We start from the raw sequence: 23,876 nt of genomic DNA on the forward strand, positions 1-23,876 counted from the left end.
TTATCTCTCCTTTACCTAATAATCCCGTCTATAATAATCAAGAATGGATAACCAGGCCCGAACGACAAACCATTACCTACAATTAAAATTGTCGGGCCTTTTCACCTCAAAAAAGCAGTCCTCTCATAGAAAAACAAATATCTATCCTTACCTCCTTTCCCATTGCTCCAAAATCAAACATATACAAAAAACAAACCCACATCACACCGTAAAACGATCTCCCCCCCGTTTTCTTAAATAATACTCCCCTCTCAACTGATTCCTCGGACCTGTACATCGACAAACGACTGAAACGTCAGTGTGATTTACCTTTCTCAAAAAAAGGCTACATTACCACACCATATCGATCCCGGAAACAATCTTCACAACTTCTTATAAAGTCTCAACGGACTATAAAGGAGAGGAAGAACACAGGAGACCATCAGATACAATGATATGGTACACAGATGGCTTCAAAACAAACGAAGGAACCGGATCAGGCGTTTTCTGTACGAGCCCAAAACATGAGCAATCAAACTAATTAGGTAAGTACACTTCGGTCTTCTTTCAAGCAGAAATACATGCCATCAATGCTTGTGCCCTGGAAAGATTTCTTAAAAGAGGTTACACTGACAAAAAATCCTAATAAAATCAGATAGCCAAGCAACCATTAAAGTATTAGCATATAAAAGAATCACATCAGAAATAGACAGTAAATGCATCCAAAATCTCCAAAACCTGGGGAAACACAACAACCTGATGATATCTTGGGTGCCATGGCACAGGGGAATTTTTTGGTAACGAGAAAGCAGACAGTCTGGCCAGAGGAAGATCTGCAAGACCATACATAGGCCCCCAACCTATTCTTGGGATAAGAAAAACAAATATAGAATCCACCATCGCAGAATGGATCCAAACAAAACAACAGGAGAAGTGGATAAACTCTAGCGGTACTAGACATAGTAAACTTACGATGAAACAACCCTCACCAAGACTGGAAAAAACACTGCTGCAATTGGAGATGGCAAAACTCAGAGGAGTGGTAGGACTACTAACTGGTCACTGGCATATGACAAAACATCTATACAACATGGGTATATACAACGATGATCTCATTTGCAGATTATGTAATGAGGAGGAGGAAACAGCCACTCATATCATCTTCGAATTCGAAGCAACAGCTCATTGGAGATTTAACCTAACTTACGGAAAAACTTAGAGAATCAAATTGCAGCAGCGACAGTCAATGACCTGATACTTCTAAGAAGAAAGATTGAGTCTATTGCACTGAACTAAGGAACTAGGAAGGTACAGTAAGCCAGAAGGCTGCCTGGGGAGCGCAAACCCCGCTTCTTAGTATCCTTTTTCACCATTCAATACCATACCATACAGCACCATATTTAACCGGTATGGACTTACGGACTAGAAGTGTGGGGTTCAGTCAAACATTCCAACTTCCACCGCATTCAAACTGTCCAGTCCTTAATACTACATAAAATACTAGAAATTCCGTTTTATGTATCGAACCTAACTACACATAAAGACTTACATATCCCTTTCGTTCAAGATGAAATCCGTTCCCGTTTCATGAAAACCTTCCAACTACCGTAAAGCAGCACATCAAAAACCTCGCATCCCCCTCCCCGCCGACTGAAGAGACAATGGCCGCGAGATATCCTAGGAAGTGATGGTGATGATAGTGAAAGTGATAATGACTCAAGTTTCAATTAAACAGACAATATTTTCATAACATTCGAGTAATACCAAAGGGTGTTTTCTCCACTCTTGTTTTTAATTTTGTATATATTACCTTCAATACTGTTACTTGTTACGTACTTCAAGGTAGATGTAATGCACTTCAAATCATTTAAAAAAAATTACTATTAACGCGTTATTATTATCATCGAAACCTTAAAAACAAGTTTCTAGTTAATCATTAGTGTAGCGAAGTTCCATTTAAGATGAGATTATCTCGTTTAGCTATTTGTTAGGAAAAAAATTATATTTTATTTTAAAGCTTAATGAAATACATTATATTTTGTTATTGTGCTATTAATAAATTGTATAACATTTATAAAATTTGTATAATTATATCACCTAATAACGTCCTAACGTTGGAGTGATTATTTAAGAGAATATTGTTTGGGGTTCAGTGAGTTCTCGACCCATTAGCTGACTTTATAAGCCTTGACACAGAAGGTAGGAAGTAAGCCGGATGTTCTTCTTGTCGGGACTAAACCAAATTATGGGAACGGGATTTCACTGACAATCAAATTCTATACAAGCATCATCGTATGCGGTATATCTCAAAAAGAATCCTTTTTCTTTTTCCCTCGCCTCGAAACAAGCAATGCAACAAATTGGATCGGCCGTTCGAGTATACAGCGGAGCGTAGGTGCTGTAAACAAACTTGATTTTTCCCACCCCTGTTTTGGGAGCTATCCCTTTTCATGAGAAACCTGAGAGGCCGCAGCTTGAATCGAGTTCTGATACGCCGTTTCGACACCGAACCGAATTTCATCCCGAATCGTGTCACGAGAGCAAATCTCGTTTCGGTCGCGGGCTGGCTTTTTGGTTTTATCCGTACCTCTCCGACTCGCATAATGTAACATTATCTTATTACTTCCATCCTATAAAGTTTGAATATTTTTTCCATAAATTAGAATATATATTTTTTTAAATAAAAATTATTTTACTTCAAGATCTCGTACAATCGCACGATTCCAATGAATATAAAAATAAATTCCTAAAACAATAGGAATCTAACACAGAGACTATTTTTCCATAACGTTGTTAATCTATTTTTGATTTTTTCATACAGATAAATTAAATACTTTTCACACATATCGCACCCTTCCACTATAACTTTTACTTGTCATAACTAAACCATTTGGTGATATGGACATAAACGACACTTTCGGTCTAGTCAAATTCTGAGATTTTAATGTGTCGTCTGCGAGGTGATTAATGTATCGTATGGTCGTTACGGATCATTTTGGTTTGCGAACATTCGCTGGTTAGACCAACGGTTAAACCCAGTGAGGATAAGCACACCAAAATGATCGTTAAACCAAATTACATTTATTAGTTCTCTACAGGCATATATTAGACTGAATTGCTGAAAAATGAATAGGGATATTAGTAATTTATTCTTATTCTATTAATTTTAATGGTGTGGTGATTAGTGACCGTTAATCGATAATTATTCAGAAATCGTGAGATGCTGTCTGGTGTGATGTAGGTTTCAGAAAAACATTTTCTTTATCGTGCCAACGTTTCGATCTTTACTGAGATCATCTTCAGGGCCTGGGATTTACAAACATTTTTATATTCAATCAAAATATTTCTACTCACTCAAAGTGTTTGTCTTCTGTGTAATTGTGCCATTCTTGCGTGTCGTGTTAAACAGTATAAAACAATGCAAACACTTTTTTCTAAAATTAAAGATCCCACACCAATAACAAATAAATCTGACGTAATCTACAAGATCAACTGTTTAAACTGTCCGTCAACTTACATCGGCCTTATATCCCAATATCTGGACAAGAGAGTAAAGCAACATATCTACGATTGCAAAAAACCCAGGCAAAATCCTACAGCACTCGCTACCCACCATTTTGAACACCAACACAATTTCGACTTCAAAAATCCAAAAATATTACATACAGAACAAAACAAACATAAACGTAATTTTTTAGAAATGGTTTATATAAACAGAGATAAACACAGCATCAATTACAGAACAGATACATGTAAACTCAGTCGCAGCTACGCCAATATCATTAATCAAATTCAATGTAGATAACATACATATATCATTACATTACATTCCACACATCAAATATTTTTCACATAGTTTAGTTGTCCAACAATTTAGCTTTCCTTTTCCTAATAATCTCTGTCTATATAATCCTGAAAGGATAATCTGGCCGAACCATTACCAACGTTTTTTTCCCCTAACGTTGGCTCTTTTCACCTCAGAGAAGCCGACACCTTATACAAAAATGTCTTTTCTATACGACTTCCTTCCCCACCCCTTCAAAATCCAACGTATGTAAACATAAAACAGCAAAATCTCACTGGCACTCTCAACACGACACGCAAGAATGGCACAATTACACAGAAGACAAACAATTTGAGTGAGTAGAAATACTTTGATTGAATATAAAAAATATATTTTGCATTGTATAAATTCACTTTTCCACATCCTAAATGTATTTGTTAAATGTAAACAATGTTTGTAAATCCCAGGCCCTGAAGATGATCTCAATAAAGATCGAAACGTTGGCACGTTAAAGAAAATGTTTTTCTGAAACCTACATCACATCAGACCGCATCTCACGATTTCTGAATAATTATTAATTTTAATTAAATTAACTGATATATTCTTGTTAGTTGTATTAAAAGAAAATAAAAGATGCAAACCAAAAACCAACAAATGTTAAACCTCATTTTTAAAACGGCTTTACTTAAGAATAGTAAACGTGAAGATTACTCGTTTTGTGAACAAGCACGTTTTCTCGTATTTTCTCCTTTTAATCCAGTTATATTTTCTTTAACCATGAAAAGACATCACCTTTAACCGGCAGTTCGCAATATTATTGTGAGAATGAGTCATTGAGGTCACCCGCAAGTGGATATCGCAGAGGTTGTTGGTGTTTGACATAGCGTGGTTTACAGCTTTAGAAGAGACTGGAAGTGCCAACAGGAGGCCTGGTAGTAAATCTCAGAGCATTACGACGCTAAGGGAGGACAGAAATATTGTCATCTATGTTCTTGCTGCAAGACGGAACCCATACCATAGTGCCCGTCAGATCCTGAATAAAGTACAAAATATTTGGCTTTATCAAAACAGATGATTTCGTAATCGTTTGTGGTCGGCCTCACATCGTATGCCCCTTTGGGACGAGCTGCAGCAACAGCCCAACACCAGCAACTTAGGCGAATATGGTGCAGCGAGCGCCTAGAAGAGTGCTGGCATGTTTACTGCTGAGACACATTTCTATCTCTATAATGATAGCAGACGCCGAAGAATCTATCTGAGAACATGATTGCGTACAATGCCCTAATTCGTGCTCCCTTCGGTGCAGTTTGGAGAAGGCGGTGTAATCTTGACTGGGATTTACACTGGAGTACGAACTGGATATATTGTTTAAGGCAACCCCCACCGCAGTCCGTCATGTCCAAGAAATTATCGAGGATTTTCGATTTCTGGATGGACAATGTCGGACCCATAGAGGCAGAATTGTTCATCATTGTTGAGAAAACATGTCGATTCCCTAGCTGCCCCTTCCCTCATTTTCTCCAGACCTCAATCTCATTTAGCAGATGTGAGATGTGTTGCAGAGAAGGCTTTTTCCAGTTGAGTGCAACGTTGCAATATCTATGCAGTCAAATTCCTTATGAAATTAGTGACAATCTTTTTAACGGTATGCATATATATTATGCAAGGTGGGCGACCAAGACCCTAGGGGTTAAATGCCTGGGTAGACTCGTACCCCATCCCTAAAAGGTCCGGGACTTGATCGGCTCCTGATGTCCTGCATAAACCACTTGGACTTGTCCTCAAACTCCAAGATTTTGAACCATTTAACCTCGGGGAGTGATTTGGTGATGTCAACTCCTTTAAAAGTCTCGAATCTAGGCCGAGCTACTTATCGCATTTTGCGAGGTAGTGCCGTGCCGTTTCTTCTTTTATATCACAAAAAAGGCAAAAGGGATCTGGCAGATTACCCATTACGAAGAGGTGTCTTCTCAGTGGGCGGTGGCCCGTCAGGATACATATCAGCCTCCTAATTCCCTTCTTTGAGATAGAGAATAGCTATTTCGATTCAGCTGGTTCGATCGCCTTAACAAACTCTTTCGATTGCCTGTGTCGGGGGGATAAATTCCACTCCCTAAGGAATGCCCCAGTTTTTGATACTCCGTTTCGCTGTGCTTATAGAGTGAGGTAAGACGGTTGTGGCCCGACAAACACAGTATTTGAGCCTTCTTTGGCCAGGCTATGCGCCTTGTCCTTTATGTGCTGATATCCAAATAAGGGTTACCCTATTCGTCTACCTGGAAGTGATCCTACAGATAAGATCAACAATTTACTGATGTTGATAAATCTTTTTAGAATGACCTAAGACTGGCCTGACTGTCGGAAAAAATTCTCATATCTTTTCCTTTGATTTTATTTTCCAAAAGTGGCCCAGATTTCCGCCTGAAAAACGGAGGTGTTATTGCCAAGAGGGGAGGAGATGCTGATACCTAATTTAGGTATATGGATTCCAGAACCGTTTCCTTTACCTGTGATAAGTGAACCATCTGTATAGAAGTCTACGTTACGATGGTCCTCATCCGCACTATAGTTGTATTCACAAGGAGTAAAACTACATGAAAGTACTTTACGGTATGCCTGACACAGGTGCACAGAGGTTTTAGCTAACCGAGAACATTATAAAAGGTATTAATTATAAAAAAATGATTGTGTCCAATAAACAAAATTATGGAATTAAAGCCTTTTATTTTGTGAGCTTTAATCACTTAATTAAATTTTCCTTCAGCAAAAACCAAAAATTTTGGCAATGTATAATTAAAATTAAATAAAAATGCTACGGAAAGTATTTACAAAATTGACAATATCCCTATTCATTATGAAGTACGTTATTATAGCATAATCGATAATTTTAAAATTATTATTATTATTTATTATTATTTAATTTGCACATAACGATCTCTTGAAAATGATAGCGATTACATAAAAAACAACTGTTACTAATATATAAGACATTTTTCTTGCTACAGCTAGGTGTAAGATGGGTTTTCTCTTCAAAAACAGCTAATGGAAAGATATATCCACCTACAAATTCAGACCTTAGAAGTGATTAACGTCAAAGTTAATCCTCATTCTGCCAAAATGTAATGATACAGACAATCCGCAAATCATGTAACAATTGAGCCGTAAGTTTTATAATCTTAAGCAAAAAATATAATATATAAACTCTTATTTATAGACATAACGTGGGGGATGAGGCAGTTAAGGTCGGGACGCTCAAACTCCGGACTTACCTACTGCGATCAAGCCCTCTAATACTAAAAATGCAATAAAAACAGGGTAAAAAGAAACTGGCAGCGTAGGTGGCCCGGATCGGAACAGAATTCTCGCTTATCAACAGCGTTGTCGACATAGCCCTCGGAAGACTTGATTCGAGAAGGTCATCCTCAACCGATAAAGAATAGGCCATGCGAGATTAACACACTGACAATTACTTTTGAGCCGATTATCAATGTGTTCCTAATTGAGCGGTACATTTCGTTGGGTCTAAAGAAAGCGCGTAGGAAATCCTCGCGATATGTAAATTGTGCTTGAGAAGGCCAGCAAGTATCTTGATCCCCAGTTCCGATTCTTGGAGGAAACAGAGTTGTTTTATTGTATGTATTAATGAAAGTTTTCTGTTCTTAGCTTGCGTAGAGATTGAATGTATTTATTAGCGTGAATGTGTACTATGAGAGGGCCAATGGCGGATGGGTAATATCGATTCTCCTTATGATATAAAGGGTGATGGAGGAATCTCGAGTTACCTACTGTCCTAATTGAGTGAATGGTATGTAATAGGAAAGAATGTATTTAAGAATGAGAGAAAGGTGAATGGGTTTGGTGTTGGAACTCGTTGAGTTGGGTGTTGAAATGACCTGGCACCGGATCCCAACTTGACGGCTAGACTGACAGAGATCTGACCTCGGACAGCCAACATATGTGGTGGTTGATTTTCAACGCCTGCCGGTAATTTATTGTAAATTGCAATAGCGGGAATGTCCGGTCGACTGCGGATAGTGATGGTCTCAACTCTGTACACCTGTGTATGTACATGCGTGTGCAGGTTTGAGCTCATAAAAATCAGTGATTAATGCAGCATGTTGGTTTAATAATCGTAAAGAAAATACTCGTGTTTAAATCGCTTTGGAAACAATTGACAAATAAAAATGATGCTTTTTAAACTTATGCCAATTAAAACAACTTAAAGAATCTTTATCTCTCGAAACAAGTACTCCCCAATTGCCTGTAGTACCGTAAAAACTTTTTTCCTTTTCCTAGTGTATAATTTTGACATTATATCTTCAAAAATGTTCCAGTGAAAAATGCAAAAAATGGCATTGCAGGTTGAGTGTTTATGAAAAATATAATTTAATAAAAAAATATAATATAAGGTAGCAGAATGTATGTTTACATCTTTAATTCTAATTTAGTTTTTCACATCTATTATCTGTTTTTTTAATTAACCACATTGTGTTAATGACTTTCAAGTAAAGTTTCATGAGGAGAACCTATCGAAAGAAGGACTCTCTACTGTAAATTTTACAAGGTGCCTCGGCTACCCTAGACCGTGCTAAAATTCATGCAAGAAGCACGTACAAATTATGGGTTTTAAAGTCATGAGGAAAAAAATGTTTTATAATTTACAATGGACTGTTCAAGACGCTTTTTTTTATTAACTAACGCATTATCCTCAAGAGGACCAAGGACGTGATGTCAACACCTATTCCTCCTAAGGGTATAGAAATGTTGTTTAACGGTATTAAAACAACAAAAGAAAAACCGTGTGAACTTTTCTCGTTACTTGATATTACCGTCTTTCACATCTTTTATCTATTTGTTTAAAAATACAACTACACAGTAAGTTTTTGTTCAGTTAATAACTTTAAAACATAGTTTTATGAGAAGAATTGCTTATTATGTACTGTTTAAACCATTTTAAGTAGGCATTATTATTTTTTCTAAAATGACAATATTACCTCCATTAAAATATTTGAAAATGCGGGTTAATAGGAAAATACACTGGTTACAACGAATTTATAATTTAAAGCTTATCCATTTTTTAAGAAATGATTGGTGTACTAGATAAAACAACAACTTTTTTCACTTGACTTTGATATTTGATTTGGTTAGCTTTTTACATTTAATAACCAATAATTAATTAGATAAAAAAAACAATTATAAGTCTGGAGTAAACCGTTCTTTAGTTTGATTTATTAATGATAAAAATGAAAATGATATTTTACTGTAGTTTAAATTCTTTTGCCATATTTCAAACTAATTGTTGTAACAAAACGGTATTTATTTCAATTCATTCAATGAAAATGTAGCTCAGCCTTTTAAACAACGCTTGAATGTTGAAATATGAAAATTAATTGAAATTACCGTATTTTTCTTGAGAGAAATTGTTGAACGTTGGGAATATCTGTTTAACCAATTGAAATCCAAAAGTTGTGCAATTATCAGAACATTTATTAAGTTTCGTGGTCGGCTTGACCAAATGAATTCTTTTCAATTAATTAATCTTTAATTAAGGTTTGGTTGAGATAAAAAAGTCAGTCACGAGCGGGATTCGAACCCACGACCTTTGGCTAAATACTCCGCTGCTCTACCACTTGAGCTATCGTGACTTCGATCCACTCGGATTACTACTACACTAACTTCCCATTAATTATCAGAACGTTAACAATATTGTTTATACATGCGTAAAATGGTATGGCCGACGCTGTTTTAACAAGGCTTGCTGAACAGGAATTGGGTCTGTTTTTGCAAATGCTCATTTCCTTTTTCAACCCTTTTGATTAACCTCCTGCCGCCAAAGATAGAATCGTGCGATATTTATTAGCTTTTGAAATTATTTTCTACGTGGTAGAATGATAGAGACTTTGGGGCTGATACCTCCAATTTCCGTTGTCGATCCCGCCTCCGCCCTCAACCCGCTGCATCGACGGTTTAAAATAAGAGAGGGCCGGTGGATTTACACTTGGGTTGAGCCAATTCAATAATACCGACCATCTCGCTTCCTATTCTTACCCTTTCTTCCCTTATTTTTGGTGAATCAATTCCAACCCACACCCCCTACTTTTAGTTCCCTTTGTCTTAAAGGCCAATTGTTTAAACTTTTATTTTTAGAAATGAATATTTTATCATTTTTTACCAACAAGCCCGTTTGTACATGAACTCAACAAAACCCGCTGTATAAAAATTTTCTCAAACACTGAACATACACAATAATCTATTAGTGCGACAGTTCCTAGTACGTTTAGCCCTAGCCAAAAAACCACCAAGACGATTGAAGCGAAATTGGCACCGACACCTTCCCATTAAGTAAAAATGAGGAAGTTTCTATATGAAGTGATGTGGCCACTGGGCAACTTCTTTACAACATACTCAAATGGCAACTTCAGCATATTTGAACATATTTACTTAACACAATATTTATAGCTGTAAATATCAAATAAATAGAAAAAAATAGAATCTTAAATTTTTATAATACAACACTGGCTTGTTAAGAATGATATAATTTATTGTAAAAGTTTGATAGTTCTCGATATTTTGTTCTGTGCGTGCGGGTTTTGAGAAACTAAAACACATTCATCTTTTTTTTTAGTGTTGCCAGTCCCAGGCGGCCAAAGCGGTTAGATCGTCTGTTCTCTATTTGTCGTTGGTTCTCATGTTAAAAATAACATATTTGTATTTTACAAGAATTCCTATTTTGTTCGTTTACAAAGAAAATGTTATTTTCTCCATCAACCTTCTCCCTGTACCTGAGGGATACCGCAACCACAAAAGTAGTTATTGTCATGTGTCAAAAAAATACTAAGAGCATTTCTTTAACTTCACCCTAAAGTAAAAAAGAAGCCAGAGGAAGGATGGCGATACATTTTTGTTTTATTTAATTAAATTAAGCAATTCTTTATGGCGCCTTTTGCTCATTCTTCCTTTAGAACAAGGGTCCAATGAGTTTTTATGTCCAATATTTATGAAATTATTAAATTAATATAGATATAAAGGGGAGAAAAACAAAATTTGCAATGTGACTACTTTTTAAACCTAATTTAATTAAATAAGTTAATAAAAACATAATCAAAGGCTTTCCAAACGCTCTATCCTTAGATCTGTCAAAACTCCTTAGCTCAAAACGAAACAGTACAAGATTCATAATTCCAAAGTCAACTTTTTATTTACATTTTTTTAAACTTTTAAATTAAATTTATTAACTAAAACTGGTCTTATTAGACCAAACATTAATTTTACAATAACATTATAGAATAAATAAATGTTTACATTCTTATAAACCCATTGGTACAATAAGATTTACATTTCACTATACCTATTCACTTTTAATTACACAAGTTCATATGGCGGTTGTTCTTTTTAATCTTCTGCCCATGATTCGGTTATGTAAGAGTTTGGTCGCTTCCACATTTTCGTGCTGGCTGAGGCGAGCCTGGTGTTTGGCGGCAAATCTTCGCATTTCCGCAGTGACTTCAGAGATCTTAAGATCCCTATGTAAGTCCTTATTCCTTACGTACCAAGGTGCATTGACCATGTTATGTAAGATTTTATTTTGGAGTGTTTGTATGATTTTGATATTGCTGTGTTTGATACAATCCCATAGTTCAATACCATATGTCCTCCTAGGCTTTATGACTTGTTTATATAATAATATTTTATTTTGTATAGCAAGGTTGGGCCACGTCCTATCAACCAGAATACTTGTTTATACCTTAAACCTATTTCTGTCCTTTTTTTCTTCACGTGTTCTTTCCATCTCAGCTTGGCATCTAAGGTCATTCCCAGATATTTAGCTGTATTGCTGTATGGTATAGTAGTTCCATCGATTGTGAGCGACGGAACATGGTCTAACCAAAGTCAACCTTTCATTTACACAAAGCAACTTAATTTATCTGGAATTCTACAATATTTATTTTTGATTTCTTGGATTATTTAAATTTTTTATTAACAAGAATTTATTGTTATTTATTTTTAATTATTTATTCATTTCTATTCTTTAGATGTTTTCTTCTGATGGATAATTTGGGAAAATAAGGGAAAAATTCACATACCAAAGAATAAATTGTGAAGGCTTCCATTTAAATGATATGTTGTATTATGTGCTAATTTATTTCTGTAATAATTAGCTGAATTAATGCTTTGTTATCAAACTCGTTAATGTGAATTATCGAGAAGAAGCGGATCAAAACAGCTCACTCATTGAAATGAAGCAACTCTTTTATGAAGATCACTGCTCACGCTCACAAAATTTATCTACCCATAATTCCATTGGTGAACTGGCGGGTTTTCCGAATTTGGTATGCCAGTGCATAAATATATGATGCAAATAAATTTTCTATTAAAAAATATAAAATAGAAATAAACACATATTTTTGTAAAACATCGAATTGTAATTTATTGCAACTAGGTATAAGTTATAAATAGCTAATGTTCAATGAGTAATGTTCAATGGTGAAGCCTGGAAATGAGATCGGGGTGCATTGAAATTTGAACGGACTGGACCTGTAGTTTAGAATCAGGAGAGCAGTGCGCTGCTGGAGCATCGAGCTGTGGGAGCAAGAGAGGTCAGTGAGGAGAGCGGTGAAAGTGGCTGGAAAGGCAAATGGGGTGATGTCACTTGTCAAGTGACTTAATGGTAGTAAAGACAAAATTCAAAATTGAGTGCAATCGCTGGAGGTTCGGTAGTGGATTGGTGGGTTTATAATAGCTACTACTCATTTTTTCAGAGCTATTATCGTTATTATTATCATAGCTCCATCTTTATTGTGTATATGCATATTTTTGTTTATTTGTATAAGTGCACTAGTAAAATATATGTAGATTTAATTTTAATGCAAATAGTTCACCAAGATAGGCTAAACCCGCAATGTTCTTAAGTCGTGCAGAACTGTTGGCCTGTAGCGTTGTTTGCGACAGAAGAGATATTTACATTATTTTGCTATATAAACCCTCAGGGTGCCGGTATTTTTGAAAAAAAGCCCATTTGTATGTCGGGTTCGAATGCAGGGCCGCTGGATTCGAACCCGGGACCTTTACCTTACAGTGATGACCGCCTTGACAACGCCTAAACGGTTGCGGGCACCAACGCCCTGTAGCGATTTTTAAGTCATATTTCAAGATTTGTTTTCTGGCCAAGCATTTTACAATATTTACACTACCCTGTGTATAGTTTAAATAGTTTAGTATAAGGGATGATGATTATGATCCTGAATATTTATTAAATCCATCACACTCAAATGCATCTGCAGGGTATCCTTTTTAGATGGCTCGGCAGAATTTCTCTTGAATCAATGACTCTATAAAAAAATATGTGTTTAATATTTTCTAGTATAGTGTCGATTTATACCTTTTTTGAAGAAACATTATACAAGGTCCTCAGTTCAACTTTAAAATTTCAAATACGACACATCCTGACACACAATTTTAAAAGATTTTTACGCTGAAAAAATGGTACACTCGGTTTTTAAATTGGTCAAAAATTGACAAGTTATGGCAAAAAGAAACCGGCAGCGGAATTTCGACGAAGAGCTGAATATGTTAATGTATGTTATGTTACTGGCATAATGAAACATTTTCGAGCGTGGGGGAATATCCTAGAATTTCATACTCTTGTCATCATCAGGTGGTTCACAGTATCACCGTTTGGTGTGGACTTTTTGGAAATAAATTAATTGGGCCTTATTTCTATGAAAATAAGTTATATGGTGCTGAGTTTCTCAATTTTTTGAAGAAAGTTTTTAGTTGAAATAAAAAAGTCAGTCCACGAATTCGGCTTGATACGCCGCTACTCTACCCTTGAGCTATCATGACTTCGATCCGCTCGGGCACTAACTTCCCATCTCAACCCCACCTTTTGAATTTTTCCTCCTTTTTGCCATTTTTCAAATATCGTGTTTCTCAACTAAAAGCTTTAATTAATTGAATGATATAAATTGGTCAAGCGGACCACGAAAAATAGTGAACATTTTGAAGAAAGTTGAACACTATTGCATGATCTTCGTCTACAACAACCACAAAAAATGATTCTACAGCTTGATAGATGCCCCGTCAAGAAGATGTCCCGAATAAAGGTCGAAATATTGGTACAAAAATAAAAAAGGTGTTTTTCTTAACTACCTCATTCTTAACCGCTCCTCACGACTTCAACTATTTATCCTCATCAATCTATTCCTTATCATCCTATCTTATTATTATCAAAATGATGTCAGGATGTATAGGGTCATATTTGAAATTTGGAAGTTGAACTGGGCTTGAGTTACCCTGTACAATGTTTTTCCAAAAAAGGTAGAAATTGGAAACTTGACTAAACTATTAGTCTATATAACTAATATATAGACTAAAATAAAATATAAAACACGTATTTTTTGTTTTTTGAGAGTGTCTTTGGTCATGAGAAATTCAGCCAGGCCATCTAGAAAGGACACCTGTATATTCCAAATATTAATTAAAGTAAGTTTGTTTAATAATGTTTTGCTCAAAGTGGACGATTAACAAAATTAAATCACTGACACGAACAAAGTTTTTTTAAATATTGAATGAATTTTATATGTGTTCCCAACGTCCCTGCTTTCCATTGAAAAGACTTGTTGACAGCGTTAGAAATAAACTGCCTGCAATTGATAAAAGAACAACTATTTTACAAAAAGAAAAAAAAAGTCCTTTTTCATAATATCTGTTGAGCATTTTATAAAGGTCAGTGATACAGTTATTACAAATCAAGGGGAGGCGGAGTTTTTCAGTTGACAGTTCGGCTGACAGTCTCCATTTAGTATTTGGTTGAAAAGGGATGTCAACACTTCATAGCCACGTCTTATTAATTTAACTTTGTCCCTTCATTGCACCCACTTGGGAATAAATATAATTCTCGCCGGTGATAACGTGTCTACAATCTTCTCATATTAAATTTTTTGGCCGTTTTGTTGCCGTTTTTTATATTAATTTATCCATTAACAATAATTATGTTTTTAATTTTTAAGCAAATCTGTTTTTTTTAAATACCAATCTAACATATAAACGGCGTACATGTGTGATTCGGGGAAAAATATTGTGATTTTTATACAAATACTCGAATATAAAGACTCATTCAATTCTTGATTATATTAACAAAATATTAATTTTAAATCAAATCATTATTTTAATTCACACCCATTTTTTTACTAATCTTGTTGAATTTTATGTTAAAGAAGGAAACTTTAAAATAAAGAATATATAAAGCATATATAACTTTTTATATAATTTTTTATTTGAGCTATTCAGTAATAAATTTGCTTTATTATGCTAATGTTAATTTTTTTAAATATTTTGTTTTATAAAACTTCTTTATTAATAAATAATAAAATTATTTTATTGTTAACATTTCTGAGAATTTTGAACAATGACTTCTTTACAACAATTATATTTTATGTAAATATCCCAACCTTTACTATGTCCCTTGTTTAAAATATCTGTTTCTACTTTAATTATCAATATATGAAAATTTATAAAACAATCTTGTTGAAATAGTGAGTTAGACCAGTTGTCGTTGTATGTAATGGTTGTAATTTAAAGATGGAGGCTTAGCTAATGCTTTATACGTGTAAACAGCTAAAACGGGGAATTGGATGATGTAAGTCTATTAGGAAAAGCTCTAAGGAAGCGTACAACTACTGTTCTAAGTTTATCAGTTCATAAAACAATTAAACCGCTATGGTAAATGTTTTTACCACTGACAGAAGAGTTTTTTTTGTGTGTTCCCGTAAGGGGATAGTAAAAAATTCAAAATTGGACCGGCGTGACCGCATTCGTCTTGGATTTAAACCGCGGAATGAATTCCGCCCTCAATTATGCCGACCTGCACCTGTTGAATCCACCCCCTGGCTTAGGAATTATTACAAGGCAAAATCTGCCCTCGACAACCCCTTCTAATCCGATTATGACAAAAAGGAGTGCACCGTTTTCAGGTGAATAATTTGAATTTTTTTTTTTAAACAGACGTCTTTCTCACCTCGCTTTTCATCGGGTCCGTGTTGATCTGGCACATGTACGTGCCTCGGTCGTCCTCTTGCACGTTGCGGATGTGGAGGTTCCAGGTAGAATGGTCCGAGTGGGACACCGACACTCGTGGATTGTGGGTTATCACGTGTTCGTGGATCGCCTGTATCGCTTTTGTGTCCGCCTTCACCCAACCCACCTGAAACATGCAAATTATTTTCTGAATCTTGCAACAAACATATAGGTGTGTAATATTTACATTACTAAAACAATGAACGCAGGTAGTTATGATAGGAGAGTACTCTACCAAAAGGTTTAAATAATAGGAATGTATTGAAATAAAATTGTTGAAAAATCTTTAAATCCTTTAGATACATAATTACATAATCATTATTCTTGTTACTAAGTTCGTTATTGATTTCCTGACTACCCTCTCAGGGTAGGTCTGCCAGATACATTTCTGTATTTCACCTGTGTTGGTTTTGTGTTAACACCATCAGGTTATATCCTTGAGACCCGTTTTCCTTAGTATTTTTTATTCTCCTAATTGGTTTATTTTTATATCCAGTTTTACCTTAGCCTCACCATTTAATACGGGGAAACCCAGCGGGATTAGACAAACCAAAATTATCGGTAACAACCAAATTACCAATTTTTCTCCTAGCCAATCACAGAGAAAAATTTTACAATTGCTTTTATTGTTAATAGTATTACTGCCAATAAATCCCCGCTGGAGCAGTTTTTTGCTGAAATATGTGGTGATTAGTGATCGTTAGTATATATAAAATATATGTATGTATATAAAATATAATATAATATAAATAAAATATACATAATATAAAATAAAAATATGATATAAATAAATATGTATAAAATGTCGAGTAGGCAGAAATCATAAACTAACAATACATAAACATAAAATAAATTTGTGTGATGATTAGTAACCGTTAGTCGATGATTATTCGGAAATCGTGAGATGCGGTCTGGTGTGACGTAGGCTTTAGACAAACATTTCTTTATCGTGCCAACGTTTCGATCTTTATTGAGATCATCTTCAGGGCCTGGGATTTACAAACATTGTTTAAATTTAACAAATACATGTAGGATGTGGAAAAAAGTGAATTTATACAATGCAAAAATATATATTTTTTTATATTCAATCAAAATATTTCTACTTGCTGAAAATTTACAAATTGTGGCTTTTCCCATCAATTTTTTTATTGTAATAAAACAATGAGTCCTTTGTAATTACAAACAACTTTTCAACATAACATCTTTGTTTTTTTATAAATCATTTCTTTTAATCTTTTGACCAGCTCTTTACATAATCATATCACCAATAAAATATTAGATCGCCGGAAGATTGTTGGCCGGAAAATCGCCACCTGGCCTTCTTCTTGGTAAAAGTTCGAATTTAGGCAGCCATAGGAATGAACCTTTTTATCCCTCAAATAACTCGGTCTTTGCTTTTTCTAACTTTTCTTTATAATAACAGTTCAGACAAACAATTTCCTGGTTCTTCTTTCCCGTGAAGTTTTACCAGTGTGACCAATATTGCATTTCCGAAAGATATTTAACGGCGTAATATTCTTTACTCTCACATATTATGTGAAAATTAAAATAAATTATTGTGTTTTTAATTTGTAAGCGTTGATATATTATCAATACCATTCTAATTGTTTAGGTGTTTCTGACCAAAAATGGCGTACAATGAGCCGGATAGAGATATTTTAGGGAATAGACAAAATATTGAAATCACCTATTGAAAACTTAAAATTGTAAGTCAAATTTATTCTTTTGCTATCAATATTAGGGCTATTAACGATTTTTAAAAAATGAGTCCACAATTTAACGTTTTACAGAAACACATTTTAACCATTGGATTTTTAACGTTTAAATTTTGTCACAGCAAAAATTATTTCTAATCTCAAAATGCATTGCTTTGTTAGTGCATAGGCATTTTTTCAATTTGTTATTAAAAAAAATTCATAATAAATTTTATTCATTAGTAGTTTAATTTTTTTCCGAGGGTATTTCAACTTCGATGTTATATGAACCCTGGGGGTGACGATGTATTTAAAAAAAGGCCATTTGTATGTCGGGTTCGAATGCAGGGCCTCTGGATTCGAACCCGGGACCTTCACCTTAGAGCGATGAGCGGCGTGGCAACGCCGAAACGTTGCGGCCCTAGTAGTTTACATTGATACTCAAAAGTATCTAGGAATTCCACCAAACATTTTAATCTGTTTTGTTCGTGACATTTGGAAGTCAATGCGTAAAAAAATCTGGACCACATCCCGTGTGAAACGTTTTTATGAAAGAATAATGCAGCATAAAACTAAATAGCAGTTTTAAAATAACGTTTACAATTCCTTTCTTCTTTAGCTTACAATTTAATTCTGTTTGCTGTCTATGTCGTGTAATGAACGTCTGGAATCTTGCTTCATTTAAATCATGTGAGACGTTTTCGGGAAAATTTGCCACAGACATAGCTTTTCCTCACGTGGGTGAGGATCGCCTTAAGCCAGAAACACACTTACCCGATGCTACGCCATGCGACGCTACCCGATGCTACCCGACGTCTTGCCACGTTTTGGTGGGGTGTGCACATCTCTCCGACGCAAGTACACGTCGCGTACAGTCCACAGCGTTTATCACAATAATCACTGTCACAATCGCAACGCATCGTTTGTTCTTAATGCACTATTTTGAGCAAAACCTTGTAATAAATTGTTAGTTAAATTTTATGATCACAACCATCTAATAAATTGTTTGTTAAACTTAATTGTTTTAAATAAAGTTACTCTTAACCGTCATAATTAAACAATGTTTATAAAAAATTATGCATTCTTTATCTCGTTTAATTTGGTTTACATTAAAATAACATGTTGTAATTAATATAACTACAAAATTACATGTACTTAGTTTGAAATAAACTACAAAAAATAATAGTGTCCTGTTCTGATGCTAACCGACATTACAAAATGATGTAATTTTACGAGGAAAACTATGAAATAAATTGTTAATTAAATTTTATGAGCAAAACCGTGTAATAAATTGTTCCAATTTTAGTATATGTACCGCCGAAGCGAGTACAATAAATTGTTAGTTAAATTCATTATATCAAAAAATCGTATTCCGGTGTTTTGATTAATTTTCTACCAAACCACTAAAATTAATTTTTTAAATAAAAAGTAATTAATTTTTAATCACAGTTAATTTGGTTTATATTAAAATAAGTATGTTGTAATTAATATATCGACAATAATACATGTAGTTTGAAGTGTCGGGTTCTTTTGTCTTCGACTGTACTCGATGCGACTCGACGAAAATCTGGGTAGTGGGGATCGCAGAGCGTCGGGTAGGTTAGCGTGGCATAGCATCGGGTAGATGTGCACGGGGGTAATGCAACCTTAAGGAAAATCGGAGTTTGGATTTGCGTTGGGTAGCATCGGGTAGCGTCGCATGGCGTAGCATCGGGTAAGTGTGTTTCTGGTTTTAATGATAGTAGTTTAAAACGATCAAAAGTACCACCCTGGTCGACCAAGATTTTGATCACATTTTTCAGGTCGATCGATGCGGAGGCTGGGTTTAGTAGTGAAAAGTTCATGCTTACCTAGGCTGCGCATAGCTCATACCATCATCACACACAGAACCTTCTTATGGGGTTGAGACCATTTAAGTGCCCATTGTATGGATAATTTATCACAGTAGAATACATAAGGGAAGGGAACGTTAAAGATGCGGCGGAGGACTTTCGATTGAACGGACAGGATTCTTTGGATGTTGGATGGCTTGACTGAGCTTCACAGCTCGAATTCTTAAGCCTACAAAGATCTAACTAGTGTCTTTTATACGTTGAGCTTGTGGTATTGGTCCATTTTGGATTTGGGTTCAAGTAGTTGACTGAGTGGTCTGTATCTTCCGTTAAGTTCTTGTGTTTTTTGTGTTTTGTGTATGTTCCAGGTAAATCTGCTGCGCAAGTATCCAAGGTAGCGGATTTGGTTAGATGGTGGGGTTAGCTTACTGTGTATGTACACTGGTGGGCAGATTCCTCTTCTAAGGCAGACCGTCACTCACCTGATTTTTTGTTAATTTAGCTTGATGCGCCACCGAGTGCACCACTCGGTAATGAGTTCTAGATAGTCTTGGGTAGCTTTTACTGCATGGATAGGGTTAGGAAGTGAGGAGAGGATTGCGATGTCGTCCGCAAAGGTCGTGGTTGAGATGTTAGGGCGTATAGCTATACCAGCAGTGTAGACTGTGTAAAGGATTATGATATCAGAAAGTTCAGATCCAATTCTCGCGTTAAACCAGCGGAATTAAGTTTAAAATAAAACGTCAATAATATTTAATGCTAATATAATTTTAAATATAACCGGCTTTTCGGTCTGATCAACTAAAGACGATTGATATTTTTAAATTGTTTATTTATTGGATATTATTGTTTATAATGACTATTGCAAATTACTAGACGTTAAAATATTTGACGGAATTGGTTTCACATTTGACTTTTTTGTTTTCAATCGTCTAAGTCATGAAACGTCCGCACTAAACGTTGTAAAGTCAGGTGAAAATACAAGTAATAATCGCTTTTTTATTGCAATACACGTTTATCACAGCGTCTCGTGGCGGGCGAGTAATAAAGTCAATAAAACAGCCCGGTAAACACAGAGGTTTTCCTGAGCCCGCAATATTTTCAGTAATACATGGGCACGACATCAAATATTCTTTCCAGTTTAGCATCAGTTAAGCCCGGCCGTGTGGAGGGGGTGTGGCATAAAGTCGCTTGAAATCCAATGGTGATTTTTTTTATTGTCGCCACACCGGGTTTTCAACGATTCGTTTGTATTTAACTGGTGATTGAAAAATTTTGGAAATCGGCCGTTTAATATTTAAACGACGTCGTTGCACGGTATTCGGAGAAAAACACACGGAGAGTGTTGAATATTTCATTATTTACCGTATAGTAAATAATAAAATTAGAATCGTACGGCGGTCCTGCAAACAATTACGTAAGGGGTTATTAAATTAAGGTTATAAAAGAAGGGTTGCTTTATTTTGGGGTCGGGTCATAACATAATAACGATGTGCTCTCTAATACACTTTCCCCTGGACCCGGCTCCAGATTTATGCATTAAACTAGAAAAATCCTCAAAGAAGCTCCAGTCCGGGATGGGGGCGGCAAAGGGGCGGCTTGTTAAAGTTTAATTTAATACTTTGCCCGTTCGCCGGGGGTGGAACGTGTTGATTAAGGCTTTGTGGAGAAAGAGACTAAATCGTATCAAGTGTAGATGTACACGTTGAAAGAGGCCCTTTGTACCCTCGCGTCTTGCAAAATTGACCGGGGACTCGTAATGCATAAATATAAAAGAGATAATAAACAAAAAAAAACCCTTATCTAGATTCGATTGTCTTCTTATAAAATATGCGCAAAATTTAGGTTGTCTGTTTAATTGAAAAGTAAACATGGCTTCTAATGCTAGACCCAGAACATTAATTAAGACAAATATAATCCCTGGAAAAAGTTTTGAAACGCAATTAAACTTTTAACTGGGTCACTCTGTTCGGGGTGAAAATTATTAAATTCTCAGTTTCTCGCCTTCGGTAAACATATAGTACAAGATATAAATTCCTCTTTACCTAAGTAACCATTTATAATACTAGTGGCTTTTCATAAACCAATAAACTATCACATAATTTGTTAATTTTTTAACATAATTCATTCTGATTCATTCACTTCGATTCACTCAGACACCACCATCCCATCTCAACCCAACTTTTCGAATTTTCCCTCCTTTTTGTCCTTTTTCATGGTTAAATTCGAAAGGTGGGTTGAGATTGGGAAGTTTGTGTCCGAGTGGATCGAAGTCACGATAGCACAGGTGGTAGAGTAGCGGCGTATTCAGCCGAAGGTCGTGGCACTGACTTTTTTTATCTCAGCCAATACCTTAATTACTTGTAGATATATTTTACAATTTTTTAAAGTTTATAGATCATAGAAATGAAAAAGCCGCACCGATTTGTGATATTTGTACGAGATTTTTGATATGGACATTGCCAACTGTTTGAGTTAGGCGTGTATGTTGCTTTCCCGTCAAACATACACGGACAGGCAAAAAATTCCACACAATTTTTTTTTTCATTTTCTCGAGAAAAGAAAATTCTATTGTACCATAGATAATACCATAGAACGCTCGGTTTTGGACGCCCTAGGGTAACAAATCCACAGGATGACCGTTTTTGACTTTGAGAATTTTGCGAAATCGGCACCTCACTGTGGTTCAAACAATTCATCGGCTCCAGGAAGTTGGAGGTGTCCAAATTTCTGAACGCACTCCCCAAAGGAGATTAAATCAGTATGGACTGATGGCTTTTCGCCGTGTAAGAGGACCAGAATTAACTAAACATACAGAGATGCACGGCTCGCATTTGCTCGAGAATACAGCCATTGGTCTTTGAACGATTGGACTAAGAGACTTTTTACAGATGAGTGTAGATTTGCTCTACGATTTCCAGGTGGGCGTGAAAGAGTTTGCAAAAGGCGAAATGAAAGGTAGGAAGTTTGTAAATTTTTCGAGAGCCGAACTTTTCAACGTAGTTCAGTGATGTTGTGGGCAAGAATCAACTAAATTGGTTGTTGTTCGTGGAGGGTCTTTGACGGCCTCTCACTATGTGGATGAAATTTTGGAACATCACGCTTTGCCTATCCTCGTTGTAATCAGCAACAATCCTATGCTAATACACGATAATGCCGTCCACAAGTCGCTCGCATAGTACAAACGTGTGTCCACAATTAATATCATTCAATTAATTCAAGTTTTTAGTTGAGATACACAATATTTGAAAAATGCCAAAAAGGAGGGAAAATTCAAAAGGTGGGGTTGAGATGGGAGGTTAGTGCCCGAGTGGATCGAAGGCAAGACACGATAGCTCAAGAGGTAGAGCAGCGGCGTATCCAGCCGAAGGTCGTGGGTTTGGATTCCGCTCGTGACACTGATTTTTTATCTCAACCCATACCTTACATAAAGTTTAATTAATTGAAAGAAGTCATTTAGTCAATCGGACCACGAAATCTAATTAACTTATAGATAGTTTACAATTAATTAAGGTTTTTAGTTGAGATGAAAAAAAGTTAATGGCACGAGCGGGATAAGGTGGGGTTGAGATAGGAACTTGATGTCCGAGTGGATCGAGGTCACGATAGCACAGGTGGTAGAGCAGCGGCGTATCTAGCCGAAGGTCGTGGGTTCGAATCCCTCTCGTGCCATTAACTTTTTTTCATCTCAACTAAAAACCTTAATTAAATGTAAAGTATTAATTGGTCAAGCGGACCACGAAATTAGTGAACTTATAGATAGTGTAGATTATCTGGAGCTGGTAACATTTTAAAATCAATCCTAACGATTGATCGAAAGAAACGATAATAGGTTAATGTTGTTGTAGACTTTGTGCTGTCTATATTGTTTGCGTTTTATTGTGTCTATTTATGTTATTGTGTGTTTTTTAACTTTTTTTTCATGTTCCATTTACAGTATTTTATGAATCCTTTTCTTTTAGGTTTTTGTTTAAAAACCCGTTCCATGTGGTTGTTTTTAAGTAAATTTATTATTTATTTAAACATTTATTTGGGACGTCTCAGGAAATTACACCCATCATCAGTGTACTTTTAAAAAACATAAGTATAAAAAGTATATTAGTATTTTACATTTTATTATAAGTTTAAACTTTAAGATGTGTTTTAAAAGATAAATGACTGTTTAGCATCTGTAAATTAAGTTTATTTATATAAATGTGTGGTGATTAGTGACCGTTAATCGATAATTATTCGTGAGATGCTGTCTGGTGTGATGTACGTTTCAGAAAAACATTTTCTTTATCGTGCCAACGTTTCGATCTTTATTAAGATCATCTTCAGGGCCTGGATTTACAAACATTGTTTACATTTAACAAATACATGTAGAATGTGGAAAAAAGTGAATTTATACAATGCAAAATATATTTTTTTATATTCACTAATAACGTTATGTAAGGATAGAATAACGGTCGAGCACCTCTTCAAGTGCAGAAGGCTTGATGTATATAGACAATATTTTGGCATATCATCGGA

The 23,876-nt window shown here is 35.4% G+C and overlaps 1 protein-coding gene across 1 annotated transcript in view; it reads right to left on the bottom strand.

Moving 5' to 3' along the window:
- LOC112128328 (lachesin-like) overlaps positions 1-23,876 on the bottom strand; it is a 58,960-nt gene that overhangs the window by 14,890 nt on the left and 20,194 nt on the right. Inside the window, exon 3 of the mRNA XM_024230339.1 lies at positions 15,780-15,965. Coding sequence (XP_024086107.1) covers positions 15,780-15,965 — 186 coding nt within the window. The remainder of the gene's footprint in view (positions 1-15,779; positions 15,966-23,876) is intronic.

This window comes from Cimex lectularius, unplaced genomic scaffold (assembly GCF_000648675.2).
Source record: "Cimex lectularius strain Harlan isolate CLEC.00 unplaced genomic scaffold, Clec_2.1 scaffold245, whole genome shotgun sequence".
Classification (NCBI taxonomy): domain Eukaryota; kingdom Metazoa; phylum Arthropoda; class Insecta; order Hemiptera; family Cimicidae; genus Cimex; species Cimex lectularius.